We start from the raw sequence: 24,127 nt of genomic DNA, 5'->3' as shown, positions 1-24,127 counted from the left end.
GCTTATACTGTTGGAGCTAACAGCTTGCCTTGTGGACCTAATGCAAGGGAACACAGCTTGTCCGCGGGAAGAAAAACAACAGGTTTTGCAAGAGATGGTCGGATTGAGTAAAGATGGAAAGGCGGATCAGGAGCAGCAGACAAAGCGTCATTAGAGACATGAAGCATGACTATCAGAATGCTGGGATCCTCGGGACAGAAATTGTTCAGAAAAATGTTAGAATAGCTGAGCCCAAGGGCCATTTACGATCGTATGGCTTCTGTAAATAGATTATCAGGTGTAACTCATTGTATCCGACTTCCATGATGAAAACTGTGGGCTAAGAGGTGTGCACTCAAAGAGATTATGGAAACTGAGCTCTACACATTTTTTTGCAGTTGAAATCACCCTGGTTCTCTCCAAACTGCCTCTTGTAGCCGGGGTATCCTAACAAGGTGATGTTCCCCTTGAGGAACACCAGCTTTTGGAAGTTGGCGCTGGCTAAGGCAACCCTCTTTGATCTGAGGATGTCGCCGGCTATAGCGAACATCCTCTCGCCAGGGTGGGCGGTGTTGTATTTGATGAATAATGTATCCCTTGAATGTTGTTCTCACCTGTCTTCAGAGGCTGTAGGATGACATTTACAGTTATGGTTTAGTTGTGTTTTTCGGCTGTCTTCTATCGAAAATAACCAAAAGGGCAGGAGAGTGTGCAGTTGCGTCTTTTCTCATGACTCATTCTAACTCAACTCTCTCTTGACGCATCTTGCTGGAAAATGAACCAGTAATAAAACCGATGATGAGTTGCTAAATAAAATATGCCTCACGTCTAACGAGCAAGTGACCTGGAGTCACCCCAAGTAACAAGACGGGCATACACTGGGTTCTTCACTCTCAAAGGGGTCTGGGAGCCCCCGTGCAGACCCCTGTGAGAGCTATAACAACTTAGCTCGGTGCTAACTGGTAACTAGCAGCTGACCAAATACATTCCCCGCTCGAAACAGGGATTAAGTGGCGGTGTTGTATTCGCAACGTTTCAAAATTCCCAGAAAAATTATGTTCCTCAACATCCGGGGGCTTTTGACTTTAGAGGATTATTTTGTGTCATATTGTTCTGCAGAGCGCCATGAATGTTTGGAAATATAATTTATTGCAAAGTGCAAATGTTGGACTCAATTATTTCTTGTTGTAGTTTTTCCGAATTCGATCAAAATCTTCAATCTGACATCATCCTATTTTTTCAAAACTATTTACAATAAATAATTAATGTTTGGTTAATTCTCTAGGGGAAAAAATACCTAGGTCAGCTTGGCCAATTGACCCATCGTAAAGTCATGAATGAAAATGGAGGACACTATGGAGCAAAGCCAGGCCAATTGGATCACATCACAACACTGATCCAACTGAAAATAAGTGTTACATGGAAAATAAAATAAAATCATTTAAAAAAAAACGTAAAAATGCTACCAGGAAAGATCAGACTTCTGTTGACTTTATAAAAAAAAACATTTTCTTACATTACATTACTGCATTTCTCTTGCATATAAATCTTCTCGAAGGGTAAAAACCACACAGTAACATCCATTTATACAGAAAATTACGCGGCATAGGAGTTTGTCTCTTAATATACTGTGCCTTCAAAAGGCAGACTTGGCTGAGCACAAACAATAATTGTGCTCTTTGGAGTGCACTTTAAACAACCATTCTCAGTGGGTGTGAATAATTTACATTCAAGTGGCTCCCCATCTGTTGTTTCCTTGTTTTAGAGTATCTTTGTACAGTATTTTAGATATTGAGCTACAGTAAAATAATTCTAATGTACTGATGATTGACACACAGGGAGGGAGATTCATTTTGCAATGTTATCTGTGTTTTAATACATTCACCCTCCGAAGTATTGAAATAGTGACAGCATATCGCTTATATTTTCTGTGCAAGAGGTCCCCGTACCAACGGAAGCTCTGCCTAGTAGCCTATTAATAATTATAGAAAGACAGAGATATTATTCGTATGAAAAACATCTTTAGATCACAATCATAAACTCGTCGAAATGAAAAAAAATTAGTAAGGTGGTAACTGAGCGGGCATTTTATTCTGATGTCACTGTCCAAATTGTAACCTTGAAAAGTCAATTGTTGGAATAAAGGTAGATCAAGTAGAACCTTCTCAACACAGTTGCGAAGTTACATTTTTTTACATTTTTGATTGGAATTTTGATCATGCTCAAAATTTCCTTGCTCAAAACTGTTGGTGAACGTCCGGTGACCATTTTGGGAACATTTGGTTGCAGCTCAGTGCGATAGAGGTACATAACGTTCAAAGTTAGAGGGGAATACTTATTATTGAAGCAATGCAGAATGAGATTAATCAGTCCAAAAGAAGTCACCTTGTTCTGCTAAATTCCCCTTCGCCTCATTCTCCACCACTTGAATAAACAACTTGGGAATTTCCTTCTCAGTTTTGATAGTCGCATCCCAGGCAGATGGGCCTCACTATCATATACAGGCTGTGAGAGTCTGGCAACACATTCTCATAGGTAACCCCTGAAGCAGTGTCAGTTTCCCATCGAAGTTCAGTGTTGGTTGATATAAAATATGTTGTTTTCATTGGCTGTGCCTTTTAACTTTATCTTCTAAAACAACACAGCATTTGGCCAGTTGAAGAAAAGTGTCTCAAAACCTTGAGGCCTGCGGATCCAAATGTTTGTAATAGTTAACATTGTGATCTCTCCTCTACTTGGTCCTCATGATTGGTGGTGTGGATAGTGCGGGTTGCTGTTTTGTTTTTGTTTTTTTTTTGCTCTCGTGAAATAATACAGCTGGGTGTCTCCGGTGCATGGCCGCCAGGGCTCTAGTCTAGATTAGCTACATTTCAGTCCGACCACACAGTGTGACACCCGGCTGTTGTTGTACTCTGAGCTCCTGTCTAAATTAAGAATTGTCACGATTGTGTTTTTGCTGTTTGGACAACATTTGGTGTCATGTTATGTCTTGTTTCCTCGTGTGACTTTTTGTGTTTTCCTTGATAAATTTGGTTTCCCCCCGTTTTGATCATCCTGGCTCTCTGTGTTACCTAATCAGCTCCATCCTCGCCTTTGTGTTTTGTCCAGGTGTTCCTTTTTGTCTCGTCTATTTGCTTTTATTTCGTTCCCTGTTTCCTTTTAGTCTTTGTCGGATCATTGCTTTTGTTGGTAGTTTCCGTTGGTTGTCACGTCTCCTTCCACACGCTAGTTTTGTGTGATTGTTTTGGACTTTTATTAATTTGCTATTTTTGAATCCACATGCTTTTTTGTTTCATTCTTGGAAAATAAACATTTTTGTTTTGAATTCATCCTGCCTGTATGTTACACATACAGCACAGATGACATTTTTATAAATAAAAATTAAATAAAATTACCAACTTTAATTTAAAGCAGGCGGCCCGGTAGTCCAGTGGTTAGCACGTTGGCTTCACAGTGCAGATGTGCCGGGTTCGATTCCAGCTCCGGCCTCCCTGTGTGGAGTTTGCATGTTCTCCCCGGGCCTGCGTGGGTTTTCTCCGGGTGCTCCGGTTTCCTCCCACATTCCAAAAACATGCGTGGCAGGCTGATTGAACACTCTAAATTGTCCCTAGGTGTGAGTGTGAGTGCGAATGGTTGTTCGTTTCTGTGTGCACTGCGATTGGCTGGCAACCGATTCAGGGTGTCCTCCGCCTACTACCCGAAGACAGCTGGGATAGGCTCCAGCACCCCCCGCGACCTTAGTGAGGATCAAGCGGCTCGGAAGATGAATGAATGAATGAATGAATTTAAAGCATTATAATAGGCCCAACAGTTCATCAAACATAAAAATAAAATAAACGACTAAAATCATTCCTTCATTCATTTTCCGAGCCTCTTTATCCTCACAAGGGTTGCGGGGGGTGGTGGAGCCTATCCCAGCCGTCTTAAGGCAGTAGGCGGGGGACACCATGAACCGGTTGCCAGCCAATCGTAGGGCACATAGAGATGAATATTCATCCTCACACCTAGGGACAATTGAGAGTGTTCAATCAGCCTGCCATGCATGTTTTTGGAATGTGGGTGTCAGTATTGGAGGACCCCAAAAAGAAGGCAGGAGGTGAGGAGCAGGGTGAACTTGACAAATTGTATTAACAAAATGCGGAGAAAACTAAATCCAGATCAAACAAATTCCTGGAAACAACAAGAATCCAAAGTAACAAACGAAAAACGATGGCAGAAGCAAAACACTAACAGAAACAGCGACAGCAACAATGACCCGACACTCAGTGGTCGGGCATCAAGTCTTTTAAAGTGACAACTAACGACACAATGACCAACAGGTGTGCAGCTGCAGGCAGAGCCCGACAGTGCCACCTGTTGGTCACAAACAGAACCACATCAGTGGGAGGAAACCGGAGTACCTGGAGAAAACCCGTGCAGGCCTGGGGAGAACGGGCAAACACCACACAATCGAACCCTGCACCTCTGCACTGTGAGGATGACTCGCTAACCACTGGACTACTAAAATAATGATTTGATTAAAATGTATTCATCATAAGAGTTAAATCTTACCTTAATGAAGTTTAAAACTCTCACCACACTTTCAGTCAGTAATATTTGTGGATCGGTCCGTGCACCACTTTTTGGTTAGTGTAAGGATGGAGTCGAATGATTTGACCAGGGTCATGGAAGTGATTGTTGTTGACATGGTTGCCATATAACCACTGCATGTACAGTACAATGGCTGTTTTTAACACAGTGTCCGAATACTGCATCGACTTTATTCTATTAGCAGTGAATCAAAAACTAAATCCTCACTGACACCATAGTAAAACATGGTTTATGTGTCGTGGTTCACAGAGATGATCATACAGCTGCTGCTCTTTGCTCTGTGATGAACTGGTGACCAGTCCAGGGGGTAGTCCACATACTGAATGGTCATGACGGTGATCCTGAGCTGAAAATGTAGCATCGAAAATGAATGGACAATAGTCACAGTAAAATTTACATATTAAAATGAGACACTTGTCATTGAGTAGTGTGTCTTTGTTGTTTGCGGTAAGTATAACTTGTGCTTGAATACTCGTGATTATTCCTTATTCTTGTCCCTATTCGTGGCAGTCCACGGAATCCTATAATCCTGAATTCTTTGCAGTTTATGTACAGAGAACATAATTGACAATGTAAATAATGAGTTGGACAGATACTCAGAAGTGGGTCTGTTGACATAATGATCAGTTATGTTATTCCATTCATTTCCTGGACATTAGGCAGATGCCCGAGTTAGGCACGTAGGGGCCGGCAAACCGATACACACAAAAACATACACAATGCATGACACGCTTGAGTTTCCTCAAACAGAGGCTGCCTGTCCCTGTGAGAGATGTCCAAAAAGGGAGGTGGAGGTTTTCTGGGGAACAGGAAGAACGAAACCCAATGACAGAACAATCTGTCTCATGATCTCACAACATTCATATGTGACTCTTAAACAAGGACGTGCTGGGAACAAAATTTAGCTTGTGAATATGCATTGACGGCGGTCATCACTTGCCCAAAAATAACTGAGGGGATAGTGGGGTGTTTATATGTGTGAGTGTTGCTCCTGTCATGCGTTGAAAAGTTGTTGTCGACGAGCTGTCATGCGCCGAAACGTCGCAGTGTTTTCATAAAGTATCAACCCAAATGAAAACCCTAATAAAAGTTACAGAAACCAATCCTTTTTTAGCTGTAATCATCATCTCAACGGTGGAATGCTCAACTCAGAACTCACGAGGCTCTTAAAATATTCATCAATATTTCATTGTTTTTTTTTAAATTGCGCCTATCCATAATAATAACGACTTGATTACATCTGCACGAATCACAGCAATCATCCAGTAACTCTCTCTATTCTGTGGTGTACGTTGTAACATGTAAAGTTCCTCTCGATTAGAAATTCAAATGCAATCTAAAATAACACACGCGACTAGCAGACAACAGCCGTCAATTAGTCGATCAAACATCTTGCTGCACACGAATGATCCGAACCTACTGATCATAATGTCCGATCATTCCCTTTTTGCGCAGACAGTAAACATTATTGTCATCTTAAATACATACGGTATGCATTTCAAATAACAGAATGTTTCTCTTTCAGAAGCTTACTTTTTAAATACATTCCATTTGACAACCCCCAAAATATTATCATCTTATGAAAAGTAAGACTTTGAGGAAGTCCCACATGTAAATGGTGTGTTGCATGCCGATGTGATTTAGCTGACACAAGCTTGAGTCTGTCCTGGCGCTTATGCTGTGCGAGGGCATCATGTCAACAGCAATAATTTGCATTTTCAGTGTTCTTTCATGAAGAACCTACAAATTCATTGTACTAGAATCTAATAAGGAGTCACAAAACAACAATTTTAACATGCCTGGTATCTTTCAGGAAGTTAATGGTGGGATGACTCAGGGATGAACCATGAGCTTTTCCAGATAAACATTCAGAAACAGGAATTGCATTTGAAAACTTGAAAGGAGCATTTGCTATTCTCAGTGGAATATTGTTCGTAAAAATATACCTGTACTTTTGCCAGTGACAGCGCACTGTGATCGGGAGATTCCAATTTCAGTATAGGCGTCAGTGATACTGGATGTTGGAAACTTAAATCTTGTTCCTCTTTCAGTTGCTCAAAATGTGTCTCAAAATGTTGAGTTGGATTTTAAAGTGTTAGATTCTCAATTTAACATCAGAAAAGACTGTCCAACCAGTGGAATATACCTCGTCCATTTTCCTAATGTCAACACATCTTACTGCAAGAGTAATTTTTTCCGTTTTAAAAATGTCAACAATTTCAATCCGTTCATCTCTCGTAGGTCTTTCTAATTTTAACTACCCCCTTGCAATGGCTTTCCTACTGGTGACACTAAGAATTTGAAACAGGTACCAAATTTATCATTGGAAGAAAAAGCCCCAAAATATAAGGAAACAAAGTTATGGTAAATGGACTTTGTCTTGGAAATATTTGTTGCAAAATCTGTTAGACCTCCTGCCAAAAATGTAACAGTACTGAGCATGAATAAAAGATGTGAAAATGGTTCGTGACAATTGCCTCACTGCATCCCCACTGGTTCCAAGATGCAGATGAGTTAGTATAGCGACTTTTTCGAGATGGCATTACAATATTCAAAATCTAATAGTACTTTTCCAGCAGAGCTCTCGCCGCAGTCCACAAAACTAACAACAACAAAAAGAAAATACAATATGCTGTCTTCCCATGAGTTACATATTTCTTAAACCTTAAACCTTGCATCCCAAGCTTGAAACGTATTCATTATTCACACTAAAATGATATTTATTTTATGTTTTCAAGATGCAACTCTAGTTTTTATGACGTGATCGTACTTGTGCACTGTTTATTCTCACCTCATTTCTAATCGTAGTTTGCCCTTGAACAGAAATCTGAGTAACAACAAGATCACTGTGCTGAGGAACGGATCCTTCTATGGCTTGGCATCTCTGGAAAAACTGTAAGTACTTAAATCAACCTCACTTTATTGTTTTGTTCTCCCCTGAGTCCCACTATTGCTGTCATGGTACTGGAGCTGTAGAAAGTGAAAAGGAAGACAGAGTGGGAATTACAAATCCAACTTGCAAGGGGATTGCCAGTAGTTTTCACCTTATAGACCGGTTACTTAACCTCAATTGCTACAATAAATGTCTTCAAATAGATAATATAAGGCGTAATATAAAGGTCTAATCTAGCACAGAGTGTGGGAGCTCTGACAGTGTGCAAACCTTGTCAATGAATATGACACTTTATGTAATGTCCCAAGAGGATTCACAGTCTCAGGCTGATGATCAGATCTATGGTGACCGGGCTACTACTCATGCCTGCCCCCTGAAGTCAGCAATTGATTGCTTTCACTTGTGCATGGCTCTTCAAGAACGGCCTCTCTACCTGGTTGGAGGGTGACACTTGTTGATAACGGGGAAACACAGCAATGTATTTTACTGTCCTTTAAGTTATCGTATTTTCCGGACTATAAGTCGCAGTTTTTTTTCATAGTTTGACCGGGGATGCGACTTGTACTCTGGAGCGACTTATGTGTGAAATTATTAACGCATGATTATGTCATTTCACATTGAACCACAAGAGGGCGCCCTCGGTCTGTGTTGATAAATCGATGATAATAATAATAATAATACATTTCATTTATGAACGGCTTTCAAAACACTCAAGGACACTTTACAATCAGTCTGATGTGTAGCGACGTACTGTAGAAGAGGAAGTGGTGCATCGTCTACGTCCCAAGTTTGGGGAGTTCTTTAAAAGTGACACAGAGGAAGAATATTTCATTGGATTTAGTGATTTGTAGTGAAACTAATAGTGATGGGAATTCCGGCTCCTTTTGGAGAGCTGGCTCTTTTGGATCGGCTCCCTAAAAAGAGCCGGCTCTTATGGCTCCCAATGGCTCCTCAGTTTTTTTGTTGCTTAAATTAATTTACTACCAAAAATAACGTAATATTATGTGTAAAATGAATTACTAATGCAAAAAATAGAGAGTATATCAAATATTTATTTATACTCAACATGGAGTACAACATGGAGTGCTACAAAAATAAAAACAAAGTACAAAGACCCACCTCAAAACAAGGTCAACAAAAAGTTCCAATCTCTGAATATTTATATTTATAAGCTTTTAACTGTTTACAGTAAAACAACAAGTAAGCATTGAATACAACACAACAAATTATAACTTAAAATTTGTAAAACAAAAAGAAAAAAGCAGCATCCAGGTAAAAGTTTTAATATGTCTTTAGTGAAGATTGGCATTAAGAAAAACCAAGTGCCTCAGCTTTGAGGGGTTGATCCTGTTTCTCCTTTCTGTTAACATTTGCCCTGTTTTGGAAAAGATTCTTTCTGAGGGCACAGATGTTGCGACAACACACAGCCTCCGTGTCATCACATGTGTAAGACGTGGGTACAGTGAATCCTTGGCCTCCCACCAGCTCAAAGGCTCTGCACTTCTCTGGAAAAGGGGCTCCTCAAGATAGGATCTCACTTCCAGAATTGCATCTGATGAAGGATTCCGTCTTGTAGTGCTTCCAGTTACTCGTTCTTCAAAGAACCTCCAAACAGCAGATGCTTGTGGCTCTTCTTGTTGTTGCTCTGCTCCCTCTTCGCCTCCTGGCAGTGCAGTTGTCTGGCTGGCTCTTGCTGCTGCTGCAGTTATTCTTTGAAGAGCTTCATCAACCGCTCTATTGTCAGTGAAGGCCAGCTTCTTGAATCTTGGGTCAAGAATGGTGGTTTCTGACAGAACAGTGTTCCATTCCATTCTGTGGAATTTTCTGTCCATGGATGCACAGAGAGCATCCACTAACTCTTTCACTTTCCCTGTGGTTACGCTGGTCTGATGCTCAGCTGTCACTTTCTGAAGACCCTTGCACAGGATAGAGCTCTGGGTTGTACTTCTAGGCAGTTGTTGTGACATTGGAGCAGCAGCAACAGTTGCAGACACACTAGCACCTTCATTAACATCTGGCTCCCTTGCTTGTCTTTTCTCTCGCAATTGTACTGATGGGTGGACTTTTCTTATGTGCCTGTGCAGGTTATTTGTGGAGCCTGATTTATGGGATATTTTAACTTTGCAGAGTCTACACGCTGCCTTTGAACTATCAATAACATTGAAATGAGTCCAAATTTCACTGCGTTTTCTATCCATTTCTCACCTTTTCGCTTTCCACCGTGTTCTTTTTTTGCTAACTAGCTCTGTCGTCTCCTCGTCTGTCTCGTTCGCGCGCTGCTGTGTCTCTTCTCCTCTAACCCCTCCCCCCTCTCTAAACTGTAGCGTGTGCGTGTGTGTGCGCGTGTGTGTGTGTGTGTGCGTGTGTGCGCGCGTGTGTGTGTGTGTGTGTGTGAACCTCCCCCCCCCCCGTCTACTAGATCTTGACCAATCACGTGCGGCTTTAACCGAAGGGGGGGGGGGGGGGGAAACAACTGGAGAAACAAAAAAGGCGGCTCTAAGAGCCGGCTCGTTCACGAACGACACATCACTATAACCCTCCCGTTCCGGCTCCCAATGAGGAGCCAGCTCCCAATGAGGTGGGAGCCGGCTCCCATCGTTCACTTCAAAGAGCCGGCTCTGGGAGCCGGATCGTTCGCGAACGACACATCACTAGAAACTAATAGTTTGGTAAACTTGTTAGCATGTTCTTTATGCTAGACGTATCTGAATAACTCTTAATATGTTACATCGTGACTGACATTACCAGGCATGTCAATCATGTAACGTTAGTATACCGCACACTTATTCAGCCTCTTGTTCTCAATTTTATTTTTATTTTAAATTGCCTTTCAAGTTGACATGTATGTTTTTGGTGTTGGATTTTATCAAATAAATTTCCCCAATAATGTGACTTATACTCCAGTGCGACTTATATATGTTTTTTCCTTCTTAATTATGAGTTTTTTGGCTGGTGTGTTTTATAATCCGGAGCGACGTATAATCCGAAAAATACGGTAGCTCGTTTTTCAGTCGTAGTACAGGTAGAGTATGTGCTGCTTGTGCACTAAGTATACATTTTATGAACAAAGGTATCATGAAAAATATTAACATATTTTTTTCCCATTTAAGATCAATTAAGGATGGGTGGCCCACTTAGTTCCCCATCAATTATCCACTGCTGCCCAATTTTATCCCGAAAAGACTCATTGCGCAGCTTTACGCTTCCATTTGGTGTAACAATTCGGCAAACGCCTTTTTATGTTTCAGGAATATTGTGCCCCAAAGCAATGAACAAGTTGCTAATGATATGCTTTAGCAACAATATTAGTTTGTTGTGGGAGAACTTGAGCCCCCTCAACTGAAGCCCATCAAGAAACATCAAATACCTTCATCAACTACAGCACAGATTATGAGCCAAACCCGGGGTGTCCAACTGTGGTTCTCAATAGACTCTACCCAACATGCTTTTCATGGGGGTGCAAGCTAGTCCATCTCGGTGATGGTCGCAAGTAGATACTAACATTTTCACTTTGATACTGTACTTGCATCTGTACCTCGATACCGCCACTTAAACGACACCACAGCAAAACCTTTAATCAACTGACAGCTAAGCAATTTCAAATTTGTTTTGTCAGAATTCTAAAAACTGCTGTAAGGACATTAAATAGAATTCTTTTCATTAAAAAAAAGACAAAAAAATATTTTTGAACATTTTTATCACAGCAATTTTTACACCTTACGATTACTTTTATTTCTTTTTTTTATTATTATAACCAGGACTTACCTAAGTCATGTTGTTTAATTTTTAAACACTTAAGTCGTGTATAATATCATTGAATATTAACTAGAATGAATGGATGTAAGCTTAGTGATATCATTTGGTAATATGACCTTAGTCACTAGATCGGCGAAAGATCTTTCACTCTTTCCTTCTTTCACACACCTCATCAGATTATCAAATTTGTTATCACACTTCGACAGAGCTTGCTGATGAGCTATCATCTGAATTATGTGTGTTGATGAGCGTTAGTGGCAGGACTTGCCTTGCCCTGACCATAGAAAAGTGATCTCACCTCCATTGTTCCTTTTTTTTTTTTTAATGCATCAGGTTTTGTATTTTGTTCGAAAGCCCACATTGTTTAGATAGCAGTTGTTACCGATTGTTTAGTGCACTGATGGATTTATTTCTGTCTGACTTTAAAATTTCTGACTGGATGTGAATTTCCGCCCCGTGTCTCGCTGAATATGAGAGACTTTACTCCTACTATGATCCTCTGGCAGACGCATACGGAGTTGGAGGTACTTCATTGAATCTCCCACACTCCCAAGTACTGATATTTGCAAGTGATGATCTAGTTTTGTTTTTGTCACCTGAAATTCACAGAAAAATAATAGTTGCGATACTTGGTGACAATCGAGTCCCTAACACAGGGGTGTCCAAAGTCGGTCCTCAAGGGCCGCTCTCCTGCCAGTTTTCCAGCTCTGACAAGAGCAACACACCTGATTCAAATAATCAGGAACGTTCTAATGCTGCTTCACAGCTGGTTGATGAGCTGATCATCTGAATCAGGTGTGTTGTAGCCGGGAGAGCTGGAAAACAGGCAGGACAGTGGCCCTCCAGGACCGCAGTTCGACATGCCTGCCCAAACATATCTAAATAGAGAAGGTCAGAATCAGGATGAGCATCAATCCATAAAAATAAATACGCCAAAACTTAATCCAAACAATGGCATCACCAAATAAGGAAAAACAGCTGACATAAGAAGCATGATTGAATACATTTAAGGTCTTTTAGACAATGGTTTGTTCTGGGTTCTTTTCTTCATATCCCTTTCTGGGCACTCTGCTCATGCTTTGCCATGCTGAGCATTTGGATACATTTGTCATTGCACTTGATGCCTGGCCAGGTATGCTCGATGAACAGAAAGTGAGTGCCAACTGTTCCCTGGTCTAGCACATTGGACTCATGTGCTTCACTGGGTGCATGACAGGTTCAGAAGAAATTGACAGGTTTAATAGTGAATGTGTGTGTGATTGCACCATTCATCCTGCTTCTGTGGGTACATGTTTCTGGGGTTCTTGAATAGCATACAGGCGTGTGCGATAACCCTCAGGGAAATTGTGATACTGTTTCAATGGAATGTCAACAAGGGTCTTTGAATTACTTTCAGTTGAATTCTGTCAAATCACTGAAATGTATTTATCTAAACATAGCTTTATGGATATACAAGAATCAAATTACAAGGATAATGTGTTTGGCTTTATCTGATACTTTACAATTATTAGAACACACAATTAAAACAACAAATTTGAGATGTTGGTTCATAGATATCGTAGGAGCCATAATAGGAGCATAGTAGGAGCCATAGTGTATCACATTTTCCACACTATAAGGTGCTTCCGAGTAGAAGGTGCACCTTCAATGAATGGTGTATTTTAAAACTGTTTCCATATGTAGGTCGCACTGCATTCAAAGGTGCATTGAACTACAATAGCGGCTGCAGTTGCATTATGCATCCACTACATGGAGCTATGCTAAAGGGAATACAATACAATACAACATTATTTATATAGAGCCTTCACAACCGTTGCAGCTTTAACAAAGTGTTTTACAGAACATTTAAAATACTACGTCCAAGAAATGAGAATACTGAATCTTATGTAGCTCCCTCAGGATGTAGCATGAAGCACGACAATCCATAAAAGTCCATAAAAATACAGGGTTTATTTCCTAGCAGCCTGTGAGAACTGGTCACAAACACGGCCAAGAAATATAGATGTGCAAATGGCATTGCAAAGCAATCGATGAAAGACAAAAGTTATGATGACAATTGATTCAACAAAAAAATACACAAACATCCACAAGGGGCTAAATATCCTTTGAAGTCTTGCTTGTCTCCTTCTTCCTTCATTTAATCAATAGTTAACTATGCTTTTGGTATTATCTTTGTTTCATCATGGCTGCGCAGAGCTCACAAAGTAGTTGTCTGAGTTTGTGTTGGCAAATGCACGTCAATTAGTGTCAGGCAGGACACTTTAGCGTTACAATTGGTTGCTGCTAATAATCACCAGTAGATGACATTGGAACACTAACCGGGAAAAAAAACAATTGGGAATATAAAGAGACGGTGTAAAAGTATACGGATACAAGCAGCCGAAATGAGTTTTCTCCGCAGAGTGTCCGGGCTCTCCCTTAGAGATAAGGTGAGAAGCTCGGTCATCCGCGAGGGGCTCCGAGTCGAGCCACTTCTCCTCCACATCGAGAGGAGCCAGATGAGGTGGCTTGGGCATCTGATTCGGATGCCTCCTGAACGCCTCCCTGGTGAGGTGTTCCGGGCATGTCCCACCGGGAGGAGACCCCGAGGAAGACCCAGGACACGTTGGAGAGACTATGTCACCCAGCTGGCCTGGGAACGCCTCGGAATCCCCCGGGGAGAGCTGGAAGAAGTAGCTAGGGAGAGGGAAGTCTGGGCTTCCCTGCTAAAGCTGTTACCCCCGCGACCCGGCCCCGGATAAGCGGTAGAAGATGGATGGATGGATGGTGTAACACTATGTATAAGGCACATCGGATTGATTATAAGGCCCACTGTTGGCTGTTGAGAAAATGGAATGCTTTTAGGTGCGTCTTATAGTGTGGAAAATACAGAACTATATGTGTACATGTTACATGGTGTTTGCTTGCTCAAGTACTACATGGAGTATAGCCATATTTTTTGTTGGCAAATTTTACTTTTGCACGTATCCATGCTGGTACATTTGCCATACAGAAATCCATTCAGTGTGCGTGTAACTGTTAAAAGGCTTTGTTTTATTAAATCATTTGAAGCGCATACCTCACGGCACAGTGTGCCTCGCTTGTCAAGTCTGCATTTTGGCGCAACCCTATATTATGTAGCCCGTCAAACAGGTCATAATACCTCAACTACTTCAGGACGGGATTAATGAAAAAAACTATTTTACCAATCGACCTTTTTAGAGTTGTACTTTTATGAGAACAATATATTGTGTGAGCACTGAATTGCTGTCACATGTAGGCCAGTATTTAAAAAGGGGATCACGGTATCATATTCATTCCTTTGGCATAGTTCAGTAAACCGTACTCTAGTTGGTGTTCACGTTAAAGCTCAACTCACAATTCTTTTATAGCCAGCATAATCATCAGTATTAATAAAGGGTCTCTGTGTACTGTATTAGATAATGGTCTGAACCCCCCTGCCCGCAACCTGCCACCCTCTAATGTGGACCCACGCTGTTACTGACATCGTGTCCCACGGTAGCAAAGCTCGAACAAAGCTCGTCACTGTTCCCTGGTCAGTTAGTTTTGCTATTGGTTCCCACCACACAAACCTAATTGTTTGAATGCCAGTGAAGAATCTCTGTGAACCAGATTGTCTTTCATTTTTACTTTGACTCTCTTTCTACTTCATAAATCTATTCAAAATTAAAAGTTTGACCACATGAATGTGTTAGACAATCAGTAACTTTTCATTCACATGTGTACATTAGAGACAATGCATTGTTTTTTCTTCCTTTTCTTCTCTCAAGTATAATATATATATATATATATATATATATATATATATAATATTTATATACGAATGTGGTTGTGTGTGTGTGTGTGTGTGTGTGTGCGTGTGTTTGACTTCATAAACTATCGTACCCAGGACTGACCAGATGTATTCGTAGAAAGATGTTTTGTGGTTGTTTAAACATGATTTTTATTTCCATAAATGCCTACAGTTTTAATTTTTCAAACCACACAAAAGCACTTCACGTATGCTTAGTGATGCCTTTTAATAACCCACCACATAGCTACATATACGAGACCGTAGTATATTTCCAAAAGGTTATTTTTATGGCAAGTGAGGTGGTGCGAGTCGTTTATAATTAAGGGAAATGATCAGAGTAAATGTCTCTGAGCTTTGTTAGCAAAAAAAAAAAAAAAAAAAAAAGCTCAAATAAAAATCACAGTCCCTCAAATCTATGTGAATTACCCTAAAGTTTATGACCATTAACTTTGGCATTGGAGGTCTATGATGCACAGTCTATATTACAGGTAATAAAGCACAGCTCAAACTCAGTATGTTTACAGGCTCATATTAGCCAAGTTCCATCCGTAGTTTGACAATCGACCTGACGTATGCCACATACACAGTTCTGATCGAATTACTCCTCTTAAAAGGTTGACCCGCTGAGAAGTATCGAGTTAGTAAAAAATACTGTCTGTAAGCCTATGTATACTATAGGTGCGTCTTGCCCATTGTTGGAGGTGCTGAAGCAACCCTTGAGAAAGTAATGAGACAATGATACCACCCCCAAAATTTCAAGTCTGTCTCTCTCTCTCTTAGATTTTTGTTCTATCCTTTAATGAAGTTGACTGAAGATATCAGTTTATGTCTTATATACAACGCATTATTGGGTTATCTGCCTTTTGGGTGATTGTAACGCAAATTGGAGATCGAGAGCAGGGAGAGGACTTTATATCGGGTGTTAGTATTTTATTATTTTATCACTTAAGTCTACTCCTGACAGTCAAAAGACTTTAACATATATCAGTGAATTTCATTCTAGACAGGACATCTTCATTACTATTAATTAAGTACAAATGTACTTTTTGCTTAAATTCATGAGGAGGGGAATAACAGGGAGTCTGTCTTTCAAGAAAAGTGCTGCACAATTCTTTTGGGGGCTGTTCAACTCCACAAACATGCATAGTGTCAACGTGTATGTTGAGGAGATGCTGTATCAAAAGATGCCCCCACTCCAGTTATTAAGGTTACCGTCTGTGGATATTTTCCATTTATGCATCTTTTTTCCTGAGCTGTTGATCATCAATGAAATAACCTTCATCAGATTTATTTATTTATTTTTTGCACACACCTTCACACTTTTGCAGATCGGCTCACCAGCACCCACAATGTTGACTACAGTCTTGTTTGCTCGCTGATGGAGTTTTGTAACAGATAACGGTGTTTTATCAGATTTTCTTTTAGCTTCCACCTTATCCCCCCAGGGATGTGTTTGTCACTGCTTTTATTTGTTTTTGTATAAAAGATGAGTGTCGGAGTCATCAAACGTGTAGATTCATTATCAAATTTGCAGATTAATCTGCAATTGTGTCACTTTTAAATGATGGTGATCTTGATTATGGTCATTTGGTTCGTAACAATAGGTGTGATTGTTCTTTCTGAGTAATCAACGTTTCTCAAATAAAATCAATGCTCATTGATTTTAAAAGGAATTTTCATCTTTTCCCTCCAATTCTTATCCATGGCCAATCTGTGGAGGGAGTTGAACATTAGAAATATTTTCAACAGATTCGAAAGTTGTGCAGTAAAATCGGAGGTCTGCATTTGCAGAAGCTTTGCTCAGTGCATCGAGCGAGAGTAACAGCAAAGGCCCGTTCCATCGCAACAGAGAGTCATCATCCTCTGTCAAATTACTTTAATCCACTGTCATGGAGGCGCAGATAGATTATGCCCAGGTGCAGGACAAACATATTTATGAACTCATTCATACTGGTTTCAATTGCCCTTCTAAATAATAGTATGTTGACTGCTGGCTGTAAAAAAGGAATTGCCCCTTCGGGATAATTAAGTTCATCTTGACCTTGATGATGGATGGATGGATGCATGGTTGGATGTATGTACGTACGTAAGTACTTATGTACATACAAGGCTCAAAATGAGCAATTTAACACTGCGGTTTGGAGTCAAAATTCACATTGTGGCCCTCAATTAAACATGATAAAACACAAAACTGTGAATGGTGTTTATGTGGGAAAATAGGGCGCTGCCAAACGTTCCATAAATCACTGAACACTATTTTGTCACACACATAACATGTCATGATCAATATTAAAACATAAAATCAACAGAGTGGCCGCTTTAGATTTTCCTCTGCTTCCTCTCTGCAGGGCTCGTGACGCAGGGAGCACAGCAGCACTCAGTCCCTCATAGCCAGGGAAGAGAGTCATGCTTGTTGTTTGAGTGGCCAGTCTTTGTGCCACATTGAAGCACATTACCACGACGTACTGATGAAGTGTCGATGGTCATTGTATTGTGCAATTCACATGAGTCATCGTGGCTCCTTGCTGCCTTCTGCACCAACGCACAAGCGACTAATCGCACTGTGCGTATGTCAGCCGGCTTGCACCGTCACCGTTTTAGCAAGTGGTGCTAGCTAGTCATTTGGGGTCGAAGGTAAACACAACCCCTCCATTCCCCCCAAGCCCTTTTAGTTCAATTTTGATAAAAGATGATTTGTGTAATTTAGCCCACTTTTGAAATCAGTTACAATTATTTGACAGCTAAAGCCACCTAATATTTACCAATTAAGATTTGTTGCTGTTTTTCATCAACTAAAAAGTGCGCTAGGAAATAGGAATTTTTTTCAAAGATAGAGAAAGTCTTTACAATCCTACTTGAGGATTGTTATGTAACACGTACATCATCTAAATATTTTTAATTTATTTGATGAAAACAATCAACATTGATCAAAGACGATTATGAAGCATGAGGTGCAATAATCCTTTGTTTTTAGTGGTTATTGGTACAGCCCCTCCACACCCTCCCGCAGAAAGTGAAAAACTGCAAAGTAGGATTTGCACAAGGAAATTTTGTGTGTGTAGCGAACATAATGTTCGCAGAATTAAATATGAACTGAGATTGGCCGTCATGAAGAAGTGTGTAATATAGTCATAAAAAACACATTAAATGTCTACTGACCATTTTTTTCAGGGGCGGGGGATGGTGATTTTTAGTGCTGACATTTTTACAATCAGCCCAATCTAGTGGCTTTTTTTTCACGCCTGAATGAATGTGTGCTGTTTACGAAAATGGAGCCCATTGTCTCATTTGGTGGAAACAAATACCATCCGGACACAATCTCATCCTTTTAAGTCACCCCGATCTAACGTGTGCATTCCGTCGTCTCATTTCATTAAGTGTGTGGGTAATCAAATACATCATATAGTGTCACTTTCCTTTTGGATGAGTGCCCAAGTTCCTGCAGCAGGCTTCAGTTTTATTTGCCTAACTCATGTTGAACTTGACCTTTTGCAAATATGATAGTATTCTGATAACTCCATCAATACTGCGATATATTCACTCAACTGACACGATTAAACAATGCTGTTTTCCTAATAGAAGATCGTTCTCTCTCGGGCTCTGCTTGGTATGTGGCCTTAATAGTGCATGGAAAGGATGAGTGGCCAAATGCCTGCAGCAGGCTTCAGTTTTATTTGCGTACTTCATGTGGAACTTGACCTTTCGTAAGTATGATAGTATTCTGATAACTGCATCATCACTGGGATATATTCACTCAACCGACACATGATTAAACAATGCAGTTTTTTAATCGGAAACTAGTCTTCTTTCTAGGCAGCCTGGTGGTTGACTGTTTAGTGCGTCGGCCTCTCAGTGCAGAGGTGCTGGATTCGATTCTGGCTGCGACCTCCCTGTGTGCAGTTTGGATGTTCTCCCCGTGCCTGCGTGAGTTTTGTCTAGGTACTCACATGTCCTCCCACATTCCAAAAACACGTGTGGCAGTTTAATGGAACACTCTAAATTGTCTCTAGGTGTGAGTGTGAGTGTGGATGTTTGTTCATCTTTGTGTGCCCTGCGATTGGCTGGCAACCAGTTCAGGGTGTCCCCCGCCTACTGCCCGAAGACACCTGGGATAGGCTCCAACACCCCCGCGACCCTTGTTAGGATAAAGCGGACCAGAAAATGGATGGATGGATGTCTGTGTTTGTGCGTGCGTGTGTGATCCTGATAATTGATCCAGAAAGGAACCTGTCATGTTAACTGCGTCGAGGGGTGTTTCGATGAGTTTCATGCTGCCAATTTCAATACAGTTCATCCATGAGATCTGATCACATGGATTTGGTGTAAAATTTTGAAATCGATCTATAACAATGGATTTTTTTTATCCGTGTTGCCAATTCTGCTGGAGAACGAGTATGAGCATGCTATTCATAAATTAATTTTGATTTCATTAACCCTTTTAGGGACCGCGGTTACTGCAGTGAACAGCTTACCATGTTGTCAGGTTTCTGGCACTGCTGATTCCATAATTTTTTTCCCCATAAAGTTTCTAACCCAACATAAATTATAAATATGAACAGTAAAATAGTAGATGAGAGTGCACATTATGCAGATTCAATTGAACAGAAAATCTACTGCTCATCTGGTTGTTTAAGACGTTCCTTCGAGCAGATATTAGCAATGTTCCAATCAGATGTTTTGTTACCCCGATTAAGAGTCACTTGATATTTAAGGGCTCAATATTCGGAGACAGCACAGCTGCACTCAAGCACACAAACTTATTTTCGTGCTGATGCAGCCTCGGTGCACTTGTTTGGGAATGAAGTTCATCGCTCTGTGCCATGTTGGGTGTACCAAGGACATGTTCTTTGACATGCGCCCGGCACACAAATTTGTTGGCTGAAAGGAGATTAACTTTACACCTCCTGGAACCATGTCCAAGGTCTGGCGCAGGTAATTAATGTATTACTATGGGGGTGAATGTCAGGTATCGGCAACTTAAATGATGAAAGGGGGGCACCATTTTTCATCAGCGCTACTGGAGGGCAGCATAGGATTCACCTGCGTTTTTCCATGTTCAGGCCAAACATTTCCTGCACAAAATGTCCCAGTGCCCATTCAGAAATTATTAAATTTATGTTTATATTCAAAAAACTCAATCACAAAATCCAATCTACTTACAGATTAAAAGCTTGAAAGGTAAAATGCTTCTCAAGAAGAAAAGAGAAGTCTTTGTTCCAACAAACTAACAATTAAGCACCAGTCCTGTTGAGAGCCATCACACGTCATTGTGATGGAGCAGCCCGTTAACCGCATCTTTTAGGTTTCTTCTTCTACTACTTCTGCAGTATCTCCATGTAGAGGTAAACGGTCTCATGCCTCATGGTCCCCTACTGGCAGGAAGCAAAATTGCAAATGAGCTACTTGTTTTCAACAGCAACAGCTCATTTGTATTTAATCCATAATATATTCTCCAATGCGGTCTTCACAGGCATTTTGCGGCCCACGATCTGGCAATTGTGACCCAACTTCGAAGCTTTGACCCCATGGTTAAGAATCACTGTTTTTTTAGACAGCCAAACGGGAACAGGCTGACGACCACAAGATTGATGATGCAAAAACAATCATTAAAACGGAAGCTGCATTGTCTTTCAAGTGGTTTCCTCTGATTGTTGAGACATTTCGCCAGACATAATTCAGCAGACCCCTCCTGCCTAAACACACTCATAATTCCTGATTTGTTGTTGTTGGATTTTTTTTTCCATCTGATGACTACGAAGTATTTGTGTGTTACATATTGTTCCATCACTAAAGCCTGAAGTCGTTTCCTAACTCTCATGGTTTCCATTATTTGTCTCTAATCCCCCAAATGACAAAAAATCATTAGGAATGCAGAGCACGGGTACTTCATGAAGTTAAAACCAGCCTACCCACAGTTACTATTTAAACTTTTTTCAGTGACTGGAATCTGGGTTCTCAGAAAAAAAATAATGATAGTTATTACAAAAATAACAAAATAAATACAAAATGGTTTAGCAGTCAGATGTTTGTTAATGTTCCAATCCTGCACTACCTAACAATTTTATCAGCATTCTAATTCATAAATAGCATTTAACATGGCATACTTTATTTTTCACTTGAAGTATCTTATTCTGACATGTTTAACAATAAATTCAGAATGAAAAAATTTAAAATGAGCTCATGATATGAAATATCTTGAATTGGATTGAATGTTCACATAACCGACCATATATAGGTCAGCAATCATGGAGAATTGACCTTTACAATACAAGTAAGTCAGTTCATATGAAACTGGAAGTATTATCTGCTCATTCAGCAAAGCAGCTGTGGGCTGGCACCACAGGTCAAGATGAAAGAAGGTGCTGCAGGCGGATTGGATGACTTCTGGGCGTACACCGTCCAATTGCTCTTTACTGGCACGTTGCACACGATCAAAGACAATTTAGATTAGAGCAGAGATGAGAGCTACCCGTTCATGGACCTGACTGGACGTAGAGGCTACAACGTCATGAAGGCGGTATATTTTCTTTAAACTAAGCTCCACTGTTCTGTGGAAAGAACTAATCCATTCATTCTAGTTTAATTATGGATAAAGCAGGTCTCAGATTTCGACAGTATTTTAAGATCCTGAAAAGGGTCAAAAACAGATTATGTTGTTTTAATATTTCTGATTGGCTCCAATTTGTCCTATGAGATTTTTATCGAAGAAAATAAAGGCTTTGGTTGTTCACTAGTGCGTATTTGGATTCTCATTAAACTTGATCAAAGTGCAAGTTTGGCCAGCTGAGAAAACCAGAGGCAATCATCTTGATTGTGTTGGAGGGTTTTGTTTTTTATTTTGGGTGGTGGTGGTTGATGCAGAGTTGTTGAGTAAAACCGCATCTTGTGTTATTTCCCTCTCGGCTGGACAAGGTCAGGATGTTCAGCAAAGCTGGAAATAGTTAGTACTTGTGAACATGTACAGTTAGTTGTACTTTATTATGCATTTAATACATTATATATTATTCATTTGTCTTTTTTTCACCCATCCATCCATTTCTGTACCACCTTAGCCTCCTCAGGGTCACACTTGAGTGGTCACCAAGCCATCATAGAACACATGTGGAAGCAGACATTCACACTCACATTCACAGGGTCTCTGAGGGGGAACTGAATCCACATTACCTGAACATTCATTTGAGTAAAGCACTAACCCACCAGTGACTTGTTTTATATATCAAACAATGTGTAACAATGTAAAGGCAAACATTTAAGTTCCGCCCCCTAAAAAATATGACCAGGTTGTATCAACAAGCTTTGATACTACTTAAACTGGTATTAAGACATACATTCCTCATGTTCGCTATTTCTTAACCCGAAGCATGTATTGTCATGAATTGACCACTGCTGATGAATTATTCAATGAACTGTAAGAAAGTTAACATGTTCAATGATTCGTATGAAGTCACATTTTCATGGAAAGCATATGTTCACAGCCTCTGCTTCACTGCCTTAATGCTTGTCTCTGATTCCTTCTTGTTGGTCCTCTCCAGGGATCTGAGGAATAATCTGATAAGCACAGTAGAGCCTTGGGCCTTCCGTGGTCTGCTGACTTTGAGGAGATTGTAAGTATTTTGGAGTCTCGTAATAGTCTTCTTTAGGGGACAAGGAGAGAACTCATCTGGCTTTTTGGAGATTACAAGACCATATTATGCTAAGTGCTATGTGAAAATGAACTGAAATATACAGGGTAGTTTCATGCAAGCAAATCGTTTTGGTTGCAGGAAAAATGTGGGTAGCTCTGTGATGTGATGTGGGTAGAGGTCCAGGTTTAAAATCCAGGCTCCGGCCTTCCTTTGTGGAGTTTGCATGCATGTTCTCCCTGTGCTTGTGTGGGTTTTTTCTGGATATGCCGATTTCCTCCTACTTTCCACAAACATGCATGGTTGATTAATTGGGCACTCTAAATCTGATGTGTGAGTGTGAATGTTCATTTGCCTATGTGTACTCTGTGATTGGCTGGCAACCAGTTCAGGGTGTACCCGACCTGCTGCCTGAAGACACGCGGAACAGGCTCCAACATGCCTGCGGGGATAAGTGGTTCGCATAATTGATGGTTGGCTGAAAATTGTGTCGGCAAAAGTGTTGGTGCGAAAATGAAGCTTCAACTTGTTTCATGAACCAGCTGTTGTGTTTACAGAGCCCTCTAGCTGGCACTCACTGTTCAATATAGGGCTGAAATCACACTGACTTGCCATTTCTTAAACCCTTTTCTTTAAACCAACAGTGCCATTTAGAGGAGTAAAAAAACAAACTACAGGACTGCCTCATAAAGCAAATATGAAGCTTCATATTGCCATTACTAGTGACAAGCTGTTAACCTTTAAGTATGACCAACGGGCTTTGAATAGCCTGCACGCTGCATGCGTCCAATGCACATTGTTTGGAGTCTCACTAAGTCTTAATGGAGTCAATATGTAACATCAAATTGGCTCTGCCCATGCTGCCCAAAGGAGGAATGGCAGGGATGTTACTCTTGGTGCATGTGTGCATGTATTAATCACACCATTACTTTCTAAAATTATTAATTAATTATGGGTCAAATAATGGATTTTTTTTTTCTTTTCAGAAAACACGAAAAACTGAACTGAACTGAAGAGCTGACTATTCTTATTACTAATCATTTCATTTCAAGGGTAGAATTGAATTATCTGGTTTAACTTTGGGTATATTTGATTTTAGCAGAATATCCTGAGGAGACGTTTAAGGAAGAAAAAAAAGGAAACAATTTGTCAAAATATCACGTAGGCCATTATTTTAGGAGTCACGCACTCCTGGAAAGAAAAAACACAGACCTTGTATAAAAATGCAGTGGCTTGCCTTAAAATTAATGATGTGTATCTGGCTCATTTGATACACCCATTTGGGTTAAGCAAGGTAACATACTTTACCCAACCCCGTTTGCTTTACTTTTGAATGAATTCAGGTGAGAGATAAAGTCATTTGAATACAGGCATATTTCTTGATGATATTAATGTGGGTACAGGTATGTTATTGTCTGCAGATGATATTACTTTTTTGGCTGAATCTGTGTTTGCCCAATTGAATGCATCGTGCCATAAATGGAAACATACCGC

The 24,127-nt window shown here is 40.4% G+C and overlaps 1 protein-coding gene across 2 annotated transcripts in view; it reads left to right on the top strand.

Moving 5' to 3' along the window:
• LOC127610320 (adhesion G protein-coupled receptor A1) overlaps positions 1-24,127 on the top strand; it is a 147,956-nt gene that overhangs the window by 5,793 nt on the left and 118,036 nt on the right. Inside the window, exons 2-3 of one of the 2 annotated variants that reach the window (XM_052080298.1) lie at positions 7,393-7,464; positions 22,544-22,615. In XM_052080298.1, the coding sequence (XP_051936258.1) occupies positions 7,393-7,464; positions 22,544-22,615 (144 nt within the window). The remainder of the gene's footprint in view (positions 1-7,392; positions 7,465-22,543; positions 22,616-24,127) is intronic. The other variant, XM_052080299.1, reaches the window with a different exon arrangement.

Source organism: Hippocampus zosterae, chromosome 11 (assembly GCF_025434085.1).
Source record: "Hippocampus zosterae strain Florida chromosome 11, ASM2543408v3, whole genome shotgun sequence".
In the NCBI taxonomy this organism is placed as follows: domain Eukaryota; kingdom Metazoa; phylum Chordata; class Actinopteri; order Syngnathiformes; family Syngnathidae; genus Hippocampus; species Hippocampus zosterae.
This window is presented reverse-complemented; position numbering and strand designations above follow the sequence as displayed.